Source organism: Curcuma longa, chromosome 12 (assembly GCF_044706935.1).
Source record: "Curcuma longa cultivar G26 ecotype Majalengka, Jawa Barat chromosome 12, ITB_CL_G26_1.1, whole genome shotgun sequence".
Lineage (NCBI taxonomy): Eukaryota > Viridiplantae > Streptophyta > Magnoliopsida > Zingiberales > Zingiberaceae > Curcuma > Curcuma longa.
This window is the reverse complement of record NC_133872.1, coordinates 2,579,282-2,601,711: the sequence shown is the minus strand read 5'-3', so window position 1 is coordinate 2,601,711 and position 22,430 is coordinate 2,579,282. Positions and strand designations below refer to the sequence as shown.

The window sequence follows — 22,430 nt, the reverse complement described above, 5'->3', positions numbered from 1 at the left end:
ATAATTATTATTGCTTAACTAAGGGTAAAAGAGGAGTACAAGAGATGCTCTTCTTGGATTCAGAGTGTGCCATTTTGAATTGAATTTTCCTCAATTTATTACAGAGAAAAAATAGTCAACTTTCATTCTTATAATTATTGATTTATCCATTACATTAATTCCTTAAAAACCCATGGCTACCTGCCTTATGATTGAAGTGAAACGAATGGGCCCACTGGGTTAACCACTCGCCGGAGTAAAAAATATTGTCATCTATCAAATAAAAAAGGAATTTGTAAAAAGGCCCCTATTTATTTCGGAAAACTTACCGAAGACGAGAACGAACTCCCCCTTATTATTATTTTCCAAGTCTCTTTCTCGCCTCCGCGGCTCCGCCTCCTCACCCTCTCCTCTCGTCCTCTTCTCTCTCTCTCTCTCTCGCTCTGCTTCTCTCTCGTGGATCGGTTTGTTTGTTGGAGACGAAGCAGTCGTCGTAACCAACCTCTGCCTAGCGATCGGTATGCCATTTCCTGTAGCTTTGTTTTCAATCTCGATATAGTTTTCCTTTATTTTCTTCTGTGCTTTCTTGTTAGTAAGCTTTTTGGTGCCTGCTTTCTTGACTGTGTCCGAGGCATGCTTTCGGGCTGTTATGCTAACGTATGGATTTGTACAATTTGTTAAACCATACTGGAAATCCTCATCAAAAAGTGTTCTTTCTTTGAATGCGGATCGAGCAGTGTGTAAGGCCGATGGTTTAGTTCATAGCGCTTCAGGACTAGAATGATATATGTGATGATTGCGGGATCTTATGGTAAGTTGCTAATTGGTCGAGCTTGTAGCTGGGCTGATGTTATCGTGCGAGGGTTTCATGTATTGGCGTGTCGTTTTGACGGTAGGCAGGGGTCGTCGGCATGCTCTTCATGCTGCCTGTTAGGGTTGGTTTCTTGTTCGTATATCTCCATTCCCAAAATTGGGCGGTGGGATTAATCTTTCTTGTTTTACCTTTTCTACTGAGAGTTGAACTATATCTCTCTGTTAGGTTTCAGTCATTCAGTGTGATAATAATTTATAGATATTTTTTTGAAAAAAAATGTAAAATTAATTATTTTCTTTCCCGGCACTAATTGTGCTCCTGCTACTTGAAGTGTATGCATGCCACTTGGAAATGTTATGATAGAAGAAATATTCTTATATGTATCTGACATACTGAGTTTAAATCCATATCTGGGCTTTTCTTTGATGTATGGATAATGCAATTCACAGATTCTTGATATTTCCTATTTGATGTCTTAATCTATTCATTTGAGATAACTAAATTGAAAAAACTGCATATAGCCTAGGAAGATATGGTTGGTATACAAATTCTAATCCTTGAAAATGTGTGCATATAAAATTTACATCTTTATTAAAATCTGAGTATTACTTGTAAATCGACAAGTTAATTGTTATTTGGGTCTTCCTTCTTTAATATTGTAAGGCAATGCACAAATGCCTGATATTTTCTAGTCAAATTGTTGCCAGATGGATCCTTATGTAATGAACTGTGTTGAAGAAGAGCAAATTGCTGACACGTTTTCTGATCAGTTACCTTCATTAGATTCCTTTGTCAGAAACGGTATTTATGATGAACCATTGATATCCCCTCGCATAGGAGATGGGTACCAAGTCGACATTCCAAAGCTAGCAATAGAGTCACTATCATGCCTTACTAGTATCAACATGGGTGCTTTTGATTATCATGCTGGGTTAGGATTAGCCATCCCCATTATGTGGGTTAACCAAATGGGTGATGCTATCAAAGATGAACAAAAAGGAGTTTCTTGTTCCAACATTATTGCCATTGAAGGTGGGTCAGCAAAGTGTCCAAGCACTGGAAAAGTTGAAGCCGACTGTGTTGATTATGCAATAAGTGAAGTACCAATAGAGAAGTCAAATTGCCACAGTGTATATCTCCTCACATGTAAAGAAGAACATACTGGTTTTGGAAATAATATGGAGGAACTGGATGGATCTAAAATTAAGGGAAGCACTATTTCAGACAATGATGTTTCTCTGCTGCAACATAGTGTCAATAATAACTCTTACAGTCCCTTGCCTGGTACAATATCTTCCTATTGGAGTTACAATGAAGCACAAAGTTTTATCCTTGGCTTGTATATCTTTGGAAAGAATCTTGTCCAAGTGAAGAAGTTCATTGGATGCAAAAATATGGGAGACATACTATCCTACTATTATGGAAAGTTCTACAGATCTGATGCATATAACAGATGGTTAGAATGCAGAAAGCTAAAAAGTAGAAGGTGCATTTTCGGCCACCGGATCTTTACTGGATGGAGGCAACAAGAATTTGTGTCACGTGTTCTGCCTAAAATATCAAAGGATGCTCAGGATACCTTGTTGGAGGTACTCTATAACTATTCCAATTATTCATTGCTAATCCTGTGACGTTGCTAATAGATTTTAGGGTGCCACTGCTATTTTAATCTTGTGTGTCTATTATGCAAAGAAAAATATACATTTCCTTTTTTTTCTGATTTATCATTGATTATTCTCATTAGCCGTTGTACATTCTGGGATCATTGCCACTGGACTTTAAGTGCCACTGCTAGTTTATACTTGTGTGTAAAGGAATATATTACGTAAAGCAAGATATAAATTTCCTTAGTTTCTTTATATCACTGCTTTCTGAAGGGATCTTTCTGTGCTTATAGTACAAAGGAAATCCTCAGAAGTAGAGTATAAAGAAACTACTTTCAGGATTGTGTTTATCTAGGCTCAGCTGGCTTCTTTATTCTTCCTCTGGGGATGTGACCTTAGTAGAAAGATGGAGAATAGGTGGTATTTGGGAAGAAGTGAACATGTAAAGGCAACTCAAGTGAACCAGAAAAGTGCTTTATAGGAAGACTACGGTATGCAATTCTAGGGAAGTGATTAGGCAGTGTTTAGATCAGACTTTTGTAACCAATGATGTCAGAATTTTGCTTCCTATGCGGAAGAATCCAGTGATGATATGTAGATGCCATTTTTTTCACAGGAACCTTGTTTCTAAGCGGTATCACACAAGATGATTCGTGACAACTTGCTTTTTTCAGAAAAAGGAATTAAGTATATGATTCCTGTTCTTTTAAAGGGCATCCACACAAAATGACTTACAGCCCGGTGCACGAAGCTCCCGCCATGCAAAAGGATCCCTTTTGTCCCATAAAGAGTGTTTGAAATAATTTTTGGCATTATCGAATCTAAATTCTTTTGTAGGAGACTCCAAACTGCATGAAGATAAATTCATCAGATTTTTCTTACACTGGATAAAGCTTAGTCTTGGTGCAATCTTTTTTGGAAGTGAGAAATCACATTCACATTTGAAATATTGGAAGATCCCCAAATTTCATTATGAACCAAATAAATTGGTTGTAGATAAATCACTATAGGAAATGGCTCCAGGTGGTTCTAGCAAGTTCACAAACTAAGCTATGAAAAAACAATAACATCAATATTCCTAAACAATCAAGGAAATGTAGTCTGGAGCAAAGATACAATGCATGATCAAGTCTAATGCTCGAGCAATATCTTATTTGTAGAAGGACATCTAGTGGAATTAAGTGAAGAACAAGCAAGAACCAATCAAATGTTACTGTAGTTGTTAGAGTTCTCAAGGTAGTAGGGGTTGTTCCTTTTCATAGCATATCCAACTATCTGGTTGAAGTTCTATCCTGAAGAATACAAACTTCATAAGGATATTTAGACCTTGGTGAATGAAAATAAATGTTTGTCATAAGATTAGGTGCATGGATAGCATTAAGCGAAGGAGAAAGTGATGAAGGATATTACCTTAACCAAAAACCGCCATGGATTTCCATTATCATTGAGATTGTTTTAAGGCATGTATCAATCAATACTGAATCAACTACCATAAGGGATAAGTTCATTATTTGTTTTCATTAACTGAAGTAAGATCTTACCTAATTGAGCCAGATATCATGAAATGAGAACAATGTTTTGTGGAATCTCTTTGATTTGTCTATCCCCTCATCATCTAACCCATCGAGTCTCTATCTTGATCGGGGGACCCATGAGAAGTCTCTTCCTTGACTACAGTTTTTTCTTGACTTTTGTGTTTCTCAATTCAGTTCAACACTTGCTCCTTTTTCATAAAATGGAAAGCAAATATCCCAAGTATAAGACTTCTTGCAGTAAGTACACCAAAGTTCATTACAACTTGATGATTTTGATGAGTTATCGAGAGAAGACTTTTGTCCAATCCTTATGCCATCCTGTTCCTAAGTTTAAAATATAGCTGAAATCACAAGTTGAGTCTCGAACATCATATATCTACAACTTTCTTCTCTCATGACAATGGAGAAAGTTTCATTTAAAGTTAGCAACTTTCCCATTCCGAAGCTTGCACAAGGGCCTCATCAAACTGAACATCCATCTTGCCAAGAATTTGAAGATGCAATCTTTCTTTCTCTTGAAGAATCACTCAAATATCTCGAAGTGTACTGAACTTTAAGTTTTGATATATAGATCATTCCTTTGCCATAAACTGGTTATTAAATTGTAGTAACTAGTGATTGAGAGATTACATTGCTTAGTATTTTTCAGATCTTAATTTCCATCTCATAAATGATCGAGTCATCTTGGACTGTTGGGCAACACTTGTACATCATCTACCAAATCATTTTTTTTTATCATTGTGACTCAGCATTTCTCCAACAAGGTGATCAAGTGACAGTTTAAAATATCACTTTTGATGCTTGTTCAATCCTAGCTTGGAACATTATTGTATTTGTGTCAACTCCTATTGATACACAATATTAGTTGAGATTTGTCCACGTCCTATAATTTTGCAGGAATTTTTAGTTTCTAGATTTCTTGACTCCTTGATCTACCACCACTCACAAATATCTTAAAAGATATTTGTCACTCTATGATTTGCTCCATTAAGGTTATAATATTTAACTTTCATGATTTCATACTCTTTATATGTACTATTCAATTGTCTGTCTTATGGAAACATAATAGTTTTTTATCCTACTCGGTTTCCATAAGAGATCTCAAACCTTAGATTTCTTGAAATTTCTCTTGTTGAAACTGCATTCACTTTATAAATGAAAGATAATACTAGTTTAATTTAGTGTGTTGTTTCCAATAAAATTATGTTTATTTTTTCTTTGTAGCTTAATGATGTGATCTCTTCATTTTCCTTAAATATTGATCTGAACATTTTTTTTTTCAAAAAATTTTCTCAATATATGTCATTTAAAGTTGAAGATCTAGAGGGGGACCAAGAAAGTTTAACTGTTATTACGAACAATTTTGGGCCTGAATTTTACTAGTAATATGACCTTGCAAAATTCAATGGAAGGATAATAGTAATGCGTCTGAACATTTTATAAATGAAAGATAATACTAGTTTAATTTAGTGTGTTGTTTCCAATAAAATTATGTTTATTTTTTCTTTGTAGCTTAATAATGTGATCTCTTCATTTTCCTTAAATATTGATCTGAACATTTTTTTTTTTCAAAAAATATTCTCAATATATGTCATTTAAAGTTGAAGATCTAGAGGGGGACCAAGAAAGTTTAACTGTTATTACGAACAATTTTGGGCCTGAATTTTACTAGTAATATGACCTTGCAAAATTCAATGGAAGGATAATAGTTGCGTCTCCCTAAATAGATGGGACTAACATAGTTTGATGTTAATGATGATGAAAATTGCAGTTTATAAGGAACTAGTATTTGAATATTGGAAATGTGAATTTAATTCATGTCCTTATTCGTAATTTCTGTAACTTAAACGTTATTCCAATTTTACATGTCAATTCATTATTGGACCATTGAAGATTCACTTTCTAAATTAATTTTACTAGAATTCTATTTTGTGTTTGTCGTGCATGTATGTTAGCATGATTGTTAATTATATCTTTGATACTTTGAATTTTGTATTGCAGTTACATCTATACCCCGTCTATTAGTCTTTGTGCCACCTGTATCAGGCCTCATATTGCTTGTACGAGATTTATATATCTCAGATCATCTCATTCTGGCGACATGTAAACATGTTAAGTATAGCCTCTTTCACCCAATCTCCGCATTGCCAAAATGATGTATCTCACTCACATCTACAAATATAGCACAAGACTTTAATCACTTGCTGTTTCCCCTTAAGGATGGGCTTTAAGAGTCTTGCTGATTACAGTAGTTCTTTTGACCTATCCAGAAGGTGAATCTCTAGTTTTCGAGATAATTAGAGAAAGGGTTCTTTGCAGACCTTCTTAGCCACAGAGTTACCTCCAAGATATCTGACATCCTGAACTATAATATTCATATCAAGGTAGAGACAAGTTGTTTGGCAGCGAAGGCCGAGTAATGTAACTGTTTAGCAATGGTGGAAATAATCCCCTAGGTTAGTGCTTTGATACCATGAATTTGGAGGCTTGCTTTAGAGAATTAATGCACTTGACAAGTTACACAAATCCCCAATTAGGAATAGAATGCTTAAAATCTCAATCACAACAATCACTGATGATTTTATTCTCAAAGTCCCAAGAGTCAACAGTTATCATTAATAAAGGTTTTGCAACGGGAATAAAAAGATTAGTTTAAGTAGGCTTTGGACCATGAAATAACAAAGTGCGGCAATAAAAGTTCAAGAATAGTAATGACTTTTTAGTTGAATGCCATTGCCTTTCTTTGGAAAGGTGTATTGGATGGAGACCAATGTCTCCCCAAAAGATGAGGAACTAATGACTGGGAGTTGGAAAACCAAATTGGAGCCTAACACCTTACAAACTATAATTTTAAGATACTTATGGTAATTACAAAAGGTGAAAATATCATTCAATAGGTTTGACATTCACTAAGTTAATCCCCTTCTTAGTTATCTTCCCTCTCCTTTTCCCCATCCCCATTTAATTTTAGTTTGTTGATTGCAAGTCACAAAATACTGTGTTTTATTATCAAGAATAGCAAAATTTCCAATCAATTGGTGGACATGATGCATTGGGCCGATGCAACTTTACTAAAATTCTTTTATTTATTTTATTTTTTTATTTACCAAAATCTGTGCTTGGGTTAGGTTGGATTTATGTTGTTCATCTTCTTTTTGAAGAGCCAACATTAAAATGTGAACTTTTGGCCTCTAAACTTGTAAGACACATACACTTTCCTCCATGATAAACCCAATCGGACATAGTATAGCTGATTTCAATTAATTTCTAACAAATACTTGATTACCATGTTCAGATAATTTAACCTGGGCTTTGTACAACTCCATGTATGATTTGTCGGGTCATTTTCCTGTTCAAAAAAGCTTAACACAAAAGAACTTTTACGTCTATTTTAACCCTTAGAACACTCCAAATTGTGCCTTGTTGAGATTGGTAGTGATTAATTTTATTTGGATTCATCTAAATTTTATTCCTAAAATCAGATTGGGTTATCTATTAGACAGAAACAATCTATTTCCCAAAACTAGAGGGGTCTGTTGCAATAACTTCACTCCTCAACCCCAAGCCATTTCGGCAGCCTCTTTACCTGATACATTTTCTCTCTACCAATTCTATTAACCTACCACCTATCTAGAATCCTTGCTTTTTTTTTGTAGCATAGAAGTTATGAGGGAAGTCATAATCAAGATCTTGGAAATCACAGCTTAATCAAATCATAATCTGATTCACACATGACTCACAAAGGAGTTATCTAAAGCTTCTGCTGTGACCATGCCCCATTTAACAGACGACCCGGCATAAATAGTCAAAATTTCCAAATAAATTTTGAAATACAAGTCAATGTATAGGAAACGTAAAGAATCCATGGACAACTGTAGTTGGAACCCTTTTGGAACTATTAAATGGAGTTATATGCTTCTACTAGGCTTCATTATCAGACTATATAGATTAATGCTTGTCATCATTCACATTAATTATCTGTTAAATATTTCTTTTTGGTGAAAGATAGGCACCACAGGCTGGTTTGCTGGTCAACATTGGTACCATTCTTGTCCAACCAGTTCTACTTATTGCTATGACATTATTTACAATTTAGAGCCTTGGTTGGTGTATGGTTTCATGGTGCTTCTTGGAACTTGCTTCCTCATATTGACTGAAAGTGTTATCAAAGCCTGAACCACTTGTGACAATATGACAATGCCAACTTTGGATGGCCGTAATGTTCCTCAAAATTATGTTTCCTGCAGTGTAAATACCAACACTAAAAATACACACTATGGCATCAACTATAATGCATCCAATTTACATTTGTGCATAGTCTACAGAACAAGATTTGAGTATCACCATCACACTACAGATGAATGAATGTTAGCAATCCCAATTGCACTCCTACAAACTACAACCATGCCATAAGATAAATCAAGAGCAATTGTGACCAAATTGAGTTTTTCCATGCACTCCCATCACTAATCTAGTTCCCACTCTAACATAGGAGTGCAACCAAACAACTAGACGATTTAGATGGTGTCACATCCAACACTCGCATTCAAGAACTAAGTGTGTCAATGGAACATGTGTTTCATTGGAAATCACATATAGAAAGCCAAAAGAATTAGTGTGAAATATTTGTCCATTAAATATGTATTACATATGAAGATCAACTACTCTATATTATAATATAATATCATATTCATCTTCTCATATTCATTATATGCCAAATATTTCAATATTCCAAAAATAAACATGTGGTATTGATGTAGCGCAATAGACAAACAAAGTGAATCAACACCACATAGAAGGGAACTCTCACATGGTGAAGCAAATATAAATTCTTATTAAGATAAAAAATACATAGTATTTTTGGAACCACATAGAAGGGCTATTTTTACAGATTCAAATAATGAAAATTAGTAACACAATTATATCTTTAATTAATTATCAAAAGAGATAAGGTAATAAGTCTAAATTACCAAATAACTCTATATAATTTACACAACTGTTAATTACTAAAAATGAAAAGGTGACAACCCTAACTTGCCAAATAACTCAATGATTTATCAAACAATAAAAATCAAGTTTAAAATTCAATTGGACTCGAGTTATTCTTCAATTTGTGTCCACCATGAAGAACTCAACTTTGTTGAGTGGGGTGACAAGACTGTTCAAATCAAGTTTGAATGCATCACATATGTGCAAAAGTAGACGCACCTTTATAGATTTGCTACTCAATGTGTTCAAGTAGAAGTTCGTTCTCAATGATCCAAGCATTAGCAGTATATATCTATTAGCTGTCAATTATGTTAGCTATTAATTAGCTAACATAATTGTAGATAGTTTCGTAAGATAGATTTCTAGTCTTGTATATAAATATGCCTCATCTTTTATTCTTTTCATCTCAAATATCACGGTATCAGAGCATTAGTGATTTGAAATTAGGGTTTCATCCCCGCCGCTGCTACCCTCTCGTTTTCCACCCGAACTATTTGGACTAGAATAAGATTGTTCGTCTTTATCTTCGGAGTATTGATAAAGATGATTATTTGATTGATGATCCTCCTAAAGATGATTCAAAGCAGACGTGACTTAGAGAGGATGCTCGCTTGCTCCTTCAGATTTGGAATTGTATTGATAGTGAGATAATTGGTTTGATCAATCATTGTTAATTTGTTAAAGAACCGATGGATTATTTGAAAATTTTGTACTCTGAAAAAGGGAATCTTTCTCGTATGTATGATGTTTGCAAAACCTTTTACCGTGTGGAAAAACAAGATCAGTTTCTGATCAATTATTTTATGGCGTTCAAGAAGACATATAAGGAGCTTAATATGCTATTGCCCTTTAGCCCTAATGCAAAGATTCAACAACGCCAATGAGAGAAGATGGTTATTATGAGCTTCCTCATTGACATATCTCCTGAATTTGAGTCTGCTAAGTCACAAGTTCTCACTGGTTCTGAGGTCTCCTCTTTACAAGATGTATTTAGTTGCATTCTCCGTACAGAAAGTACTACACTTATTTCACTTAGTGGTGCTTTGGTAAGTCACAATACTAATTATACACTTGGAAGATCAACTAGTCATAGTGGAAATAAAGGAGGAAGCTCACAAGACTTTCAAATTCGAACGCCGAATTTTGGTGGTATTGTGTGCAACTACTGTCGCAAGTCAGACCATACAAAGTTTGAGTTTAGAAAGTTTCAGTACAAAAATCAGCAAAAACACTTGGCCCATGTTGCATCCACCAATGATGCTTTTGATAAATCGATTCTTATCTCTGCAGATGAATTTGCCAAGTTTTAGAATATCAAGAATCACTCAAGTCTTCATCTTTCTTTGTCACTGCTATTGCTGATTCAGATAAACACAAAGCATGTCTTATTTTTTTATCCTCTAAATGAGTAATTGATTCTGGTGTCACGAATTATATGACAAGTAATTCTAGTCTCTTTTCTACTTTCCAATCCAAAGCCAACACTTCTACTGTTACTTTAGTTGATGAGTCACTATCTTGTAATCGTGGGTCCAACACTTTTAATACCACTCCTTTGCTTCATCTGTCTTCTATCTTATATTTACCTAATTTATCCTTTAATTTGCTCTCTGTCAGTTAACTAACCTGTAATCTTAACTGTTGTATCATATTTTTTCCTAATCATTGTTTATTTTAGGATTTTCGACAAAGAAAATTATTGGTAAAGGATATGAGTCTGGAGATCTCTACATTCTTGACACATTGCTCCCAAAATCTTTTGCTTGTTCAGGTGTCGCTTCTCCTTTCGAGACTCATTATAAGTTGGGCCATCCATCTCTCCTTTTGTTCAAGAAGCTTTGTTCACAATATAGTAAGACATCTTCATTAAATTGAGTCGTGTCAGTTTGCAAAACATCACAGTTTTAGTTTGAGTCCTAGAGTAAATAAACGTGCTACTGTTCCTTTCGAATTAGTTCATTCTAATATTTAAGGTCCTTGTCCTATTTCGTCTAAATCTGGTTTTAGGTATTTTGTTACTTTTATGAATGATTATTCTCGTGTAACTTGGTTATATTTAATAAAAAGTCGTTCTAAGTTATTTTCTCTATTTTGTGCATTTGCACTGAGATTAAAACTCAATTCGATGTGTTCATCTGTACTTTGCGAAGTGATACTGCTAAAGAATATATGCTCGGTTTATTCCAATCTTATATGGGTCAGAAGAATGACATGCTTCATGGAACCTCTTGTGTTGATACTCCATCCCAAAATGGTGTGGCAGAACGTAAAAACATACATCTTCTTGAAACTGCACGGGCCCTTTTATTTCAAATGAATGTTTCTAAAACATTTTGGGTTGTTGCAGTTTTTACAGTATGTTTTCTCATTAACTGCATGTCATCTTTTGTTCTTCATGGTGAGATCTCTTTCAAAATACTTTTTTCCAATAAGTCATTATTTCCTATTAGCCCTAGGATTTTGGTAGCACTTGTTTTGTTCGAGATGTTCGTTCGCATATCACTAAATTAGATCCCAAGTTTTTGAAGTATGTTTTCCTTAGTTATTCTCGTTTTCAGAAAGGATATAGGTGTTATCGTCCCAGTATTAATAAATATCTTGTTTCAATTGATGTTACCTTCATGGAAGACACTTTATTTTCGGTCTTCACTTATTCCGACTCGTCAGAGGGAGGATGATGATTTGTTGGTATATTTTGTTAAATCCTCCGCACCCGTCTCAATGTGCATGAGAAATGGATTATGTCATGGATGTAAATGCAAGAAGTGACAACGTCATAGTGCGACATGTAGGCGAATCAACAAATAAAGAGGAAGACTTGAATTTGTCTCAATATAATAGTAAGTCCTCAACATTGAGATTAGATTAGATGTCCAAATCAGCAAACAAATCAATAATATATGAATTAGATTCAATCTTCCTTATAATTTGGAAAGGAAGCTTCTTGAAGTAATTTTTGAGAAACTATTATGGGCGAATGCAAAGGGGAGTCTTGATGCAATGGTAAAGTTATTGTCGTATGATCCGTAGGTCACGAGTTCGAGTCTCGGAAACAACCTCTTGCAAAACAAGGTAAGACTGTATAATATATTCTTCTTCAGGACCCCGCATTGGCAGGAGTTTCGTGTACCAGGCTGCCCTCTTCCCTTTATTCTGGGCGAATGCAAACTAGCACATAGACTTTTACATAGTACTCCTTAAATTTATGATAAACATCAACTTGAATTTTATAAGTTTCATTAGTTAGTATAATTTTTCTCTTGACATGGATATGAATGTCTCTCATATGTTTAGTAAATCTCTTAGCTGACTTAGATGAATGGAAAGTAGCAAGTGAAGGAATTAGGTTAATATATTGTTAACATTTTGATCTATACATAATTTTGAATAGAATATGACCAATAGATTGGTTTACTCCATTGTTGTAAGTATATTCGGCAAGTAACAAAATTAAATCTAAAAAAACCTATTTTTTTGTCCATTGGACACTTAAGTTCCCTAAACTATGATAACCTAAGTGGATGGCAATTAGAAGTTAAAAACTTAAGTTGGGTTCCAAATAACTTTTCCTAAGATTTTCCAAAAATAACTAATAAATTTTATGTCCTTATCTAAAACTATTGATGTGAGCAATCTATGCAATCTAACAATAACATTTTCTGTGATTGAATAAAAGTTAGTGTCTTATGGTCAGATTGGTGGATGAACTCGTGGGATACTAAGTATTAGCGGCAATGTTTAAGAGACTAAACAATGGCATAAAACTCTTTGTCGTATATCGAATGGCATTGCTTAGTCATGTTGATTATTTCTCTAAAAAATGTAATTAAGTGCACTTCTTGGCTCAGTGTTTGTCTTATACCCTGGACATGAGGAGGTCGCACATGATTGTGTTGGCAAAGATGCAAGGCGGACTTCAAAGAAGACGAGCTAGCATGAGGCAACAACCTCGTGGGAGGACAATATTGGTGCTAGGGCAATGCAAGTCAGAGTGTAGGGCATGGCTGCTAAAAGTGGCTGCCACATCAATAGAGTGGCAGTAAACTGTGAACAGGTCACTAGGAGGGAACACACACATGCCTTTGAAGGGAATGGGGAGACCAATCATGGATGCACGAATCCCCATGTCTTACAAAGAAAGGTTGAGATCAGAACTTCACGAAAACAGGAAGAGGAAAGAGCTATATTGAGTCCAAACTAGGTTCAACTCTAATACCAATTGGCGTACTATAAGGGACAAACAAAATGAACTAACCTCACTAAAAAGAGGAAAACTCTCACTCAGAGAAGAAAGCAAAAATTCTTATTAATTGACATAGGGAAAAAATTACTTGAACTAGAGACCACTTTTATAGATTCAATTCTAATGAGAATTCAGAAATAAATACCTAAATCAGAAAACACCTTAATATATAATTGGGAACATATTTATCCCTTTAATTAATTACCAAAAGAGAAAATATGACCACCCTAAATTTCCAAATAATTCAACAGTTTACCAAACAATAAAAATTAAATTTAAAATTCAATTGCATTCGAGTTATTCTTCAATTTGTTTTCTTTTCTTTGTCAGCTACTACCACTTGTCTCTCTAGTCTGGCCAATGAACAAACCACTTGATTCAACATGGTCATTGATGGCCTCACTTCACCTTTGATGTTCCAATGCCACAAATGACAAGTTCCCTAATATTGAATTCTTATTAAAGGGATAATTTTTTTTGTAATTTAGAAATTAGGAGTGATTTCTTATGTGATGAGCTCTTCTGTTTTCATTTTGTTACCTGTGATATAATTGATTTTACTTAACTACAAGCTGTGTAAGCCCCAATATTCAGGAACCACTACTTAAGGGCCAGACACTATTTTATGCTGGCTAGCAAGTGCTAATTTGATCTCTCAGCCTTTTTTCATCTAGGACTGGGACTGTTACCACTTACCTAAGTGACAGGGTTCAAGTCCAAATGCTTCAATTTTTTGTTACCTTTGTGCGCTGCCTAGCTGAAATGGTTGGTGCAATCAGTTTTACCTTTGCAGGCAGCCTGGTTGAAGTACCTGCCCCATCTCACTACAGTGACTGCTAGTTGCTTGCGTGATTTGCTGCTAAAATTGCCTATCATGATTGAGTTTAGGCCACTGAGGTCACACTTTGCCTATTGCCTAGGCTTAGCTGTGGACTTCGAGCGAGAAATGGTTTTTTCTATTGCTGCAAAACCTCTTTCTTTCTGTTTGTAAATGTGAAGTTGAATTCTTAGTCATTATGTTGACAGTGCTCTATCTTAAGAAGTAAGAATCTATGACAAAGCCACAGTTTCTTCGCTCTAGTGAATTTAGATTTTTTGAATTGCAGTCCAACTAGTTTGGTTAATTCTTTCAGATGCCCTTCATTAGTTGAATATATTTGTTGCCGTAAGAGGGTTGGGGAAAAGAAAGAAGGTCAAAATGGCTATGACAAGTTGAGAGAAAGGGACAGCATGTTTGTTTTTATAGCATTATTATGCCAAATGCATTTATAAACACCAAAAAAAAAACAAAAAAAAACATTAACCCATGTAGGGATTGTAAATTGCTTTATCAAACTGAGTAATAGGTGTTTTAATTCAACTATATTGCTTTATTACATTTTTTAATGGAAATGATGAAGACTCATTCTTAATTGAAGAAACAACTCTATAAATTACTTCATATTTGTGACATAAGATTGGTAATTGTATGTCTGTTAAATATTTTTTAATTCATTCAGTTTGCTCATCTTACTCGAGTTGTAAGTGTTCTCACAGCCACACTGCTATGCCCAGTTTCTTGATTCTGGAGCTACCTTTCAGCATTTCCAGTTTATTAGTGGACCTCAGAGTGAAGACTGATTTTTCTAGGATTAAGCATCATGTTCTATTTTCATATTGGTTTCGTGTTCACCAGAAGATATTTTTCACTGAAAATTGCAACTTATTTTTTCAGGCCATAAACATATTTAATGAGGGCAAATTTTCCTTGGAGGAATTTGTTTGCACTTTAAAGGCAACAGTTGGTATGCAGGTTTTGGTTGAAGCCATTGGAATTGGTACAGGAAAGCATGATCTCACTGGCATCATATTGGATCCAGTTAGATCGAATCAGACATTATCTGTGCGCCCTGAGATACCTGTTGGCAAAGCATGCTGTTCTCTTACATCTGGAGACATTATCAAGTTTCTGACAGGTGATTTCAGGTTAAGCAAGGCAAAGTCAAATGATATTTTCTGGGAAGCAGTTTGGCCTCGTCTATTAGCCAGGGGTTGGCACTCAGAGCAACCGAAAGATATTCTTACAGCAAAGCATGCTTTGGTGTTTCTTATCCCAGGCATTAAGAAATTCTCAAGAAAAAAGCTTGTGAAAGGAAATCACTACTTTGATTCTGTTGCCGATGTCTTAAATAAAGTGGCATCAGATCCCAGACTTCTTGAATTGGAGACTGAAGGAGGCACAGGAAGCAGTACAACTCAGGATGAAATTAACTGTCCCATGGATGCCAAATCTGACCGTTATGGCCATCTTGAGCGTAGAGATAACTCCTATCTTTGCCCTAAGGTACTAACATCTAATACTGAATTTATGAAGTTCACTATCGTGGACACCAGTTTGACCCAAGGTGAAGAACCTTTCAAGTTCATGGAATTGAGGAGTCTGCCCGTCGATGCTCTTAATAACAATGACCCTTTAGACAATATAGGAGAAATAGCAAGTGATAGTTCAGAAGATTCAGATGATAGCTCATCCGATGATCAAGGAGATTCTGATCGAGACTCATCTGACAACAAGGTGCGTAAGCTAAAGAGCAAGGGAATCAACAGCAAGGCTCTTCACTCTGCTCCTTCTGAGAGCGGAATTACCTTTTTGAGTACAACTGTGCTGCACAATGAGCATATCTCAAGTAATGAATGTGTTGAGGAATTTAACGAAAAGCTGCCAGTAAAAAATTCAAAAAGTGAATCCAGCCGCAGGGCAAAGTCTGGTCAACTTTCTTATTTAGCTCCTATGGCAAAACGCAGGAGGTTAACTGCCTGTAAATATGAAAGATCTGGTCGCCGATCATACTCAATTTCAAAAAACCATGCCATGGAGGGAGTTCGATCCAAGTTGAGTTCACAACATGCAAATGATGATATGATGGCAGAGCCTAACTCCTGTTATGAGAAGGCCTATCCCAACTTCTCAAATAACACCACTCCAGATGAGATAGACAATTGCTCTTCTAGGGAAGTATGTTGTGGTAGTGCTGCTTCATTTGATGGAACACGACAATCAAGAAGTTTGATCGACTTAAATACACTACCAAATGTTTCAAATGAATATGAGACTGGTGTGCCTAATAAGTCAGAAGTAGGTGGCATTGTGCACGAGTTTAATACAGAGGGAGCTAGAGAGTCATCAGAGACAAAACAGCAGCAGGATATTTTTGGAGCCATGGAAAGCTTTGCTGGAGCTGCCGTCGATCAACAATTTTCTGCTACTTCTCGAAGGCAAAGCACCAGAAGCCGACCTCCAACCGCCAAGGCTTTAGAAGCTCTTGCATGTGGGTTTATTGGGACAAAGCCGAGAGGCAGGGATACAAGGACACCACTGTCTGGTAATTTGACAAACAGATCTTCCCGTCATCTAAATAAGAATGCCGAACTCACAGTATCAGCTCCAGTTAATTTTAATGCTGATAGTACAAGCACATTAAGTGAGTCCTGTTCCCAGCCTGATGATGTTGTAACTGAGGAGTTGCTTGGAGTTCCTTAGTTGAGTGTTTTCCCGTCTCAACTGCAGTGGGGGTATAATTCTAGAGTTTAAAGGGCAACGCAGCAACTTGATTCTTCATATGCTCCGGCAACAGGAGCATCCAATTTTGTAATGTAACGGAATTTGTCGAGAAAAGAGCCCTTCTATACATGTAATTCGGAAACTCTATTTGCAATGTTGTTGATATTGCATCACGGATCTTGAATTTACTCGTCTAAACCTCTGTGGACTTGTATTCTCCCTGTAGCAACTGGGAATGTATTGTGGAGCAGCAGTATCCGAGACTGTACAGTAACTCCAATAACTTCAAGTGTATCATTTAATTTCATGGTATGTCTGTAGTGGAACTTGGGAACATTGATTTGTGATTGAATAAATGGTTGCTAATTTGGAAAAAAGAATTTCTTGCTGAAACCTGTGTTGTGAGTTTATTTAGTTATCATAAAGGATGCTTTGATAGATTCAAATAAAATTGATGATGAACAGGGTTTCATAGTCAATGTTCAGCAAATCAAAACAGCTATCATGCTGATCGGACCAGATGAACCTGAGATAGATTGACAATCCGATTCAGCACTATGGCTCGTAAGTTGGGAGCATAACATGACATCTGAAAGCTATCGAAATAAAATTACAGGCAAAACCACTGCTGATCAAAGTTTTATGATGAGTATTTCAACAATTTCATATTAAACAGCCATTCCCTCAGAGGCAGCTCGATCAGTTGGACGCGACAGACTCCGACATGCAAACCCTGCCAATGCCCACAGAGGACCTCAACAAGATGGTGCCTTTGGAGCTCTGGTAAGACACTGGTTGGATCACACTGAGAGTTTCTCCTTCGATATAGGCAGGCCCGTACGTCTTCCACGATCGTCTTACCGAGTCGTGGATATGGAATTGTTTCAAACAGTTCGTTCAGAAACAAAGAACGCCAAGATTACATAGTTAGGCGAGACTTAAGAGTTCATCGAATAAAGGTTTAACTGCGAAAGTAATGGAGCATCAGAATTACCTCCATCTTCTAACAAGATTGCTTGCCTTGCAATTGCAAACGATGGTTCTTTGGGTTATGCCATTAATTCTTCTCTGGTTCATTATTACAAGTGGGTGATTTGTGTTGGAATTCACCTTATTCTCGGATGGGCCAAGAATCCCTGGTGGGAGTTGTTCTCGCTCCGACCAAGATAGTCCGCCGACAAATAACCTCTTCATGGAGCCGCACCGCCTGCGATCGAATGAATAAGACGAAGAACCGAAGAAGATGGGGAAAAAAGAAGCATGCGCAGAAGAAGAGAAGGGTCTAACTTTTGGACCTCTTGCCCAATCTTATAGAAGAGCTGTAGCTGACGGGGTGGGCAGCTGAAACAGGACGGGAATCCACATCGGAACTTGGGGTTGCTGGTCCGCTGTCAGTGGCGGCGCCTAGAAACCTTCCTGCAAACGAAATCGAATCAAGCGCGATGCTTGAATTGAACTAGACATAATGATCTTGACACCGGGCGCTCCTTCGTAAGATCCGCACAAGTGTGCTGCCAGGAATCTGTCCTTGTCGACTTGTAGATCATAGATTGAAGTGAAGCAGAGAGAGAGCGACCGATCGGAAAGGAAGAGGGAGAATCTACATATCTCCACTGTTCCGGTTGAGATCGCCTCTCGGACACCTCTCGGACACATCATCGAAGACTAGCCCTGAGGGGAAATGATGAGTGGTTATGAGGGTGACCTTTTTGTACGATGGAAAGAGTCATATTTAATGAAGTAGAGCATCGAGAGATGAGATTCGTATGAGTCGAGTTTAAGCCGAGACGGTGGAATCTGACTGACGGAGAGAAGTCGGCTCAGAGTCAAGAGTTGATCTAAGAACTCTGCCTGAGGAGTCTGTTTAAGAACTTGACCTGAGGACTCTACCTGAGGATTCAGCCTGAGGACTTTGCCTGAGGAGTCTGTCTGAGGACTCGGCCTGAGGATTCGGCCTAAAGGACTCTGCCTGAGGATTCTTCTTGAGGACTCGGCCTGAGAACTCTGCCTGAGGACTCGACCTAAGGATTCGGCTTGAGGATTTTACTTGAGGAGTCTGTTTGAGAACTCGACCTGAGGATTCGGCCTGAGGACTTTGACTGAGGAGTCTGCCTGAGGACTCGGCCTGAGGATTCGGCCTGAAAGACTCTGCCTGAGGATTCGGCCTGAAGGACTCTGCCTGAGGAGTCTGCCTGAGGATTCTGCTTTAGGACTCGGCCTGAGAACTTTGCTTGAGGACTCGACCTAAGGATTCGGCTTGAGGACTCTGCTTGAGGAGTTTGTCTGAGGACTCGGCCTGAGGACTTTGACTGAGGAGTCTGCTTGAGGACTCGGCCTGAGGATTCGACCTGAAGGACTCTGTCTGAGGATTCGGTCTTAGGACTCTACCTAAAGAATCTGCCTGAGGCGGCTGACTCCTTACTAGCTTGGCTGACTCCTTGCAGTGCTTGGCCGAGTGGATTGACGTCAAAATATGAATTTGACCGAGTGGATAGGACTCGGATAATGTATTTCGGCTCGGTTATAATACCCATAACATATAGCTTAATTATATGTTAAGATTGCAACACACGGTACTATTATTAAAAATTAAGCTCAATACGAGTGATTTAATCTTACAGGCGCCGTTATTCGTTTCGTCTAAAATGCTACAAGTCATTGAGTCAATGATATACACTACAAGAAAACCTTAAAATAGAGACGGAACTAGAGACGGAATCTAAGGTTAGCGACGGAAATTATTAATTTCTGTCTCTAAAGAAGACTTTAGCGACGGAAATTAATTTCCGTCTCTAATTAGAGACAGATAATTTCATTCTGTCTCTAGTTAGAGACGGATAATTTATTTCCGTCTCTAATTAACGACGGAAGTAAATTATCCGTCTCTAATTAGAGACGGAATAAACTTCCGTCTCTAATTCGTCTCTAATACTTAAGCCCCCGAGGCGACCCTTTTTCTCTTCCCGTCGCAAAACCCTAAATCCCTATCCTTTTTCCCGCGTGCTCCGGCTCTCCCCCGCGTGCTCGATCGGTTTGCTGCTCCCGCTCGCTATAATTCGTCTAAATTTAGAGACGGAAATTAAATTCCGTTGCTATTTTTTTGAGACGGAATTATAGAGTCCGTCTCTAATTAGCGACGGAAATATAAATTCCGTCGCTAAAGTGACGTCAGCGACCGAATTTTTCGCGTCGGCTTTTTTCCGTCGCTAATCTCGATTAGAGACGGAATTAGTCCATCGCTAATTCGTAGTTTTTTTGTTGTGATATATGATCTGTTTTTTGAATTGTTCCGAGTTTTCGCGACATTCATGTGTTACGACTAATTCGATTTTAGATTCTTTCATTTAATTAACGCTGGAATGAAAGTAAAAGAATTCTATATATCCGTTCCTTGTAAACATTTAGTGGAACTTTACTGAATGGAAGTCATCCATATATTCATATATCCATTGAATAACACATACAAATATACAATCAAGATCCTAGCTAGACCTTTGTAAGACAGGGATCAGGATTCTGAGTTCCTACTGCAGTAACATTAACATTGGAGCAAGTTGATAAGGTGGCATTGGACGTAACATTGTTTGCCATGGTCAGGTCGATGTCCTGCAGAATCACGTTCTCACAAGGCACGCTTTGGCTGCAAACCAGCGACACTGCCACCAGCTCGTTCGAAGTCCCCCTTATTCTGTTGTACGTCACGTTGCTGATCTTCACTTTAGATGGCTGCATGCATAAAATAATTAATTTCAACCAGAGAATTAACGAGCTTCAGTTTGCACTAAGACATATTTAACTTGTTGGTTAGTTCGATCGTACAGGTGCAACGCATGTAGCATCTGGACAGTATTCTTGATCGATGATGATGGGGTTGGAGACGTTGTCCATGACGATATCCTGGAACGTGAAGTTGAATGCTTGGCTGGGAGAGGAACCCTGCCAAGTCTTGATCCTGACTCCGTTTGTCGTATCGGAAAGGGAGCAATTGCGCACGTGCACACCGGAAACATCCGATTCGTTTTGGTACTTCCCCAGACTTCCAATACTGTCGATCGCATTGCCAGTCGATAATATATATATATACGTATATATTTGTGAATGAGAAGAATTATATTAGATACCTACCTAATTCCATGGCCGGGGCCACAGGTGACATTCTCAATGTGGACGTCGGTGGCGCCCTGACCGATTGATATGCAGTCGTCGCCGGTGCTGATGTGGAGGCCGGAGATCTTGATGTCGGTGGTCTCGCTTATGTGGATGCCGTCGGTGTTGGGGCTGTTGCCGGGGGCGGTTATGTTGAGGAGGGTTACCTTGATGGAGGTGCTCTGCTGGACGCTGATATGGAACCCTTTGCTGTCGACGAACGTCAAGTTGCTCAACGTCGTATTGCTCACCTTCAGAAGCCTCAGTGACTACATGCAAATATATATAAATATGATGAGAAAATGAGACATGAAACAAAATCCAAAATTTTCAACGAATTGATACATTGATTACCTACCATGGGGAGTTTCTTGCAGTATGAGCAGGCGTGGGGCCAAGAGCGGGCACCCTGGCCGTCCAACGTGCCGCCGCCGTCGATGTGGAGGTCGTCGAGGTGCTTGAACTCAATCCAGCCGGGGTCGTGGAAGGCGCTGATGGAATCGACGGCCTTCAACGTGCCCCGGATTTGGACCGTGGGAGTGACGCGGCAGGGGCCTTGGAAGCTCGCCGGACCGGACAAGAAGGTGGTGTTCTCCGGGATGAGGAAGATCGCCGGCGCATGGTGCTCGCACGCTGAGTCCCATGTGTCTACTAACGCCTGAACGGAAGAAAGATGATCGAATTATCAAATATACATGATGAATTAATTAACGAAACATCTAAAGGATATTTCTGAATCAAACAAATGGATCGTATATATCGACAAATTAAATTATATTATACCTGACTATCGTCGGTTACGCCGTCTCCTTCTGCCTCGTAATCCAAAGGGTTAAAGATTTCTTGCTCGAAGCTGGATTTCCACAAGCACGTGAGAATGAAAGAAACAAGGAATAATGCTTTTGACGTCATTGTAGAAGCCATCGCCGTAATTAAGTTTGCATTCAAATGATCCTTCCTTCTCCCTTTTTAGTTGTAAGTAAAATAAATAAATAAATAAATAAATCAATAAGTATATAATTTGGATGATCTCCCCTCCTTATGGCATCTTCTTGGCAAAAAAAAGGTAAAATTATTTTGGCTTTAAAGTCTAGATTTAGAAGTTAAAGAGCGGCGAGAGCGCGATTCGAGTTGCAGATCATTTTATGCCGCAAGTATAAAGGAAAATGTAGACCATGCTTAATTTTACCTTCACTTGTCAGCATCGGCACAGCTTCTTGTTCTTTCCTATTTTCTGATCATTTTAAAGGCGAGACTGGCACAGATATTCAAAGGTTCTCTATTATTTTTAAAATGATTGTTTATTATTGAAAGTAAAGAAAATAAATGTTTTTACTTCATGTAACTTAATTTAAAGTTACAGATTGTTTGCAAATTAAACTAACGAATATTATTTAAATAGGGGCAAAATGGAAACTTACCGAGAGAGAATCTAATTAAAATGACTGATTTGTATAATGTCAATAAAAATTATGGACAAAAATAAATCTTGGCTCAGAAGCACTTATAGTCTCATTTGATAATCAGATGGTTATGATGAACCCTAAACATCACCAAAGCGCATTAATCTTCATCACCA

At 37.5% G+C, this 22,430-nt stretch overlaps 2 protein-coding genes and 1 non-coding gene across 3 annotated transcripts; 1 reads left to right on the top strand and 2 right to left on the bottom strand.

The window, feature by feature from the left end:
* Window positions 1–392: 392 nt before the first annotated feature.
* LOC141843096 (uncharacterized) lies at window positions 393–17,156 on the top strand. The gene is made up of 3 exons (XM_074731126.1): window positions 393–497; window positions 1,501–2,382; window positions 14,879–17,156. Exons 2-3 carry the CDS (start codon window positions 1,501–1,503, stop codon window positions 16,682–16,684), a joined length of 2,688 nt encoding a protein of 895 aa, XP_074587227.1. The 5' UTR covers window positions 393–497; the 3' UTR covers window positions 16,685–17,156.
* Window positions 17,157–20,191: 3,035 nt separating this feature from the next.
* On the bottom strand, window positions 20,192–21,775 carry LOC141843439 (exopolygalacturonase-like). Its single transcript, XM_074731501.1, has 5 exons — window positions 21,635–21,775; window positions 21,210–21,509; window positions 20,831–21,120; window positions 20,525–20,750; window positions 20,192–20,431 (listed from the first exon to the last, which is right to left on the bottom strand). Exons 1-5 carry the CDS (start codon window positions 21,773–21,775, stop codon window positions 20,192–20,194), a joined length of 1,197 nt encoding a protein of 398 aa, XP_074587602.1.
* Window positions 21,776–22,341: 566 nt separating this feature from the next.
* Window positions 22,342–22,430, bottom strand: LOC141843715 (small nucleolar RNA snoR114). The gene has a single exon (XR_012603053.1). It is a non-coding gene; the product is annotated as a small nucleolar RNA snoR114 (small nucleolar RNA).

Bases quoted from the DNA above. Each gene is read 5' to 3' on its own strand.
- LOC141843096 (XM_074731126.1), top strand. From the start codon at position 1,501: ATGGATCCTTATGTAATGAACTGTGTTGAAGAAGAGCAAATTGCTGAC. The intron at 2,383-14,878 runs GTACTCTATAAC...TTATTTTTTCAG, and splicing joins CTCAGGATACCTTGTTGGAG to GCCATAAACATATTTAATGA.
- LOC141843439 (XM_074731501.1), bottom strand. From the start codon at position 21,775: ATGGCTTCTACAATGACGTCAAAAGCATTATTCCTTGTTTCTTTCATT. The intron at 21,510-21,634 runs GTATAATATAAT...TCTTCCGTTCAG, and splicing joins GCGTAACCGACGATAGTCAG to GCGTTAGTAGACACATGGGA. The intron at 20,751-20,830 runs GTAGGTATCTAA...TGCGATCGACAG, and splicing joins GGCCCCGGCCATGGAATTAG to TATTGGAAGTCTGGGGAAGT.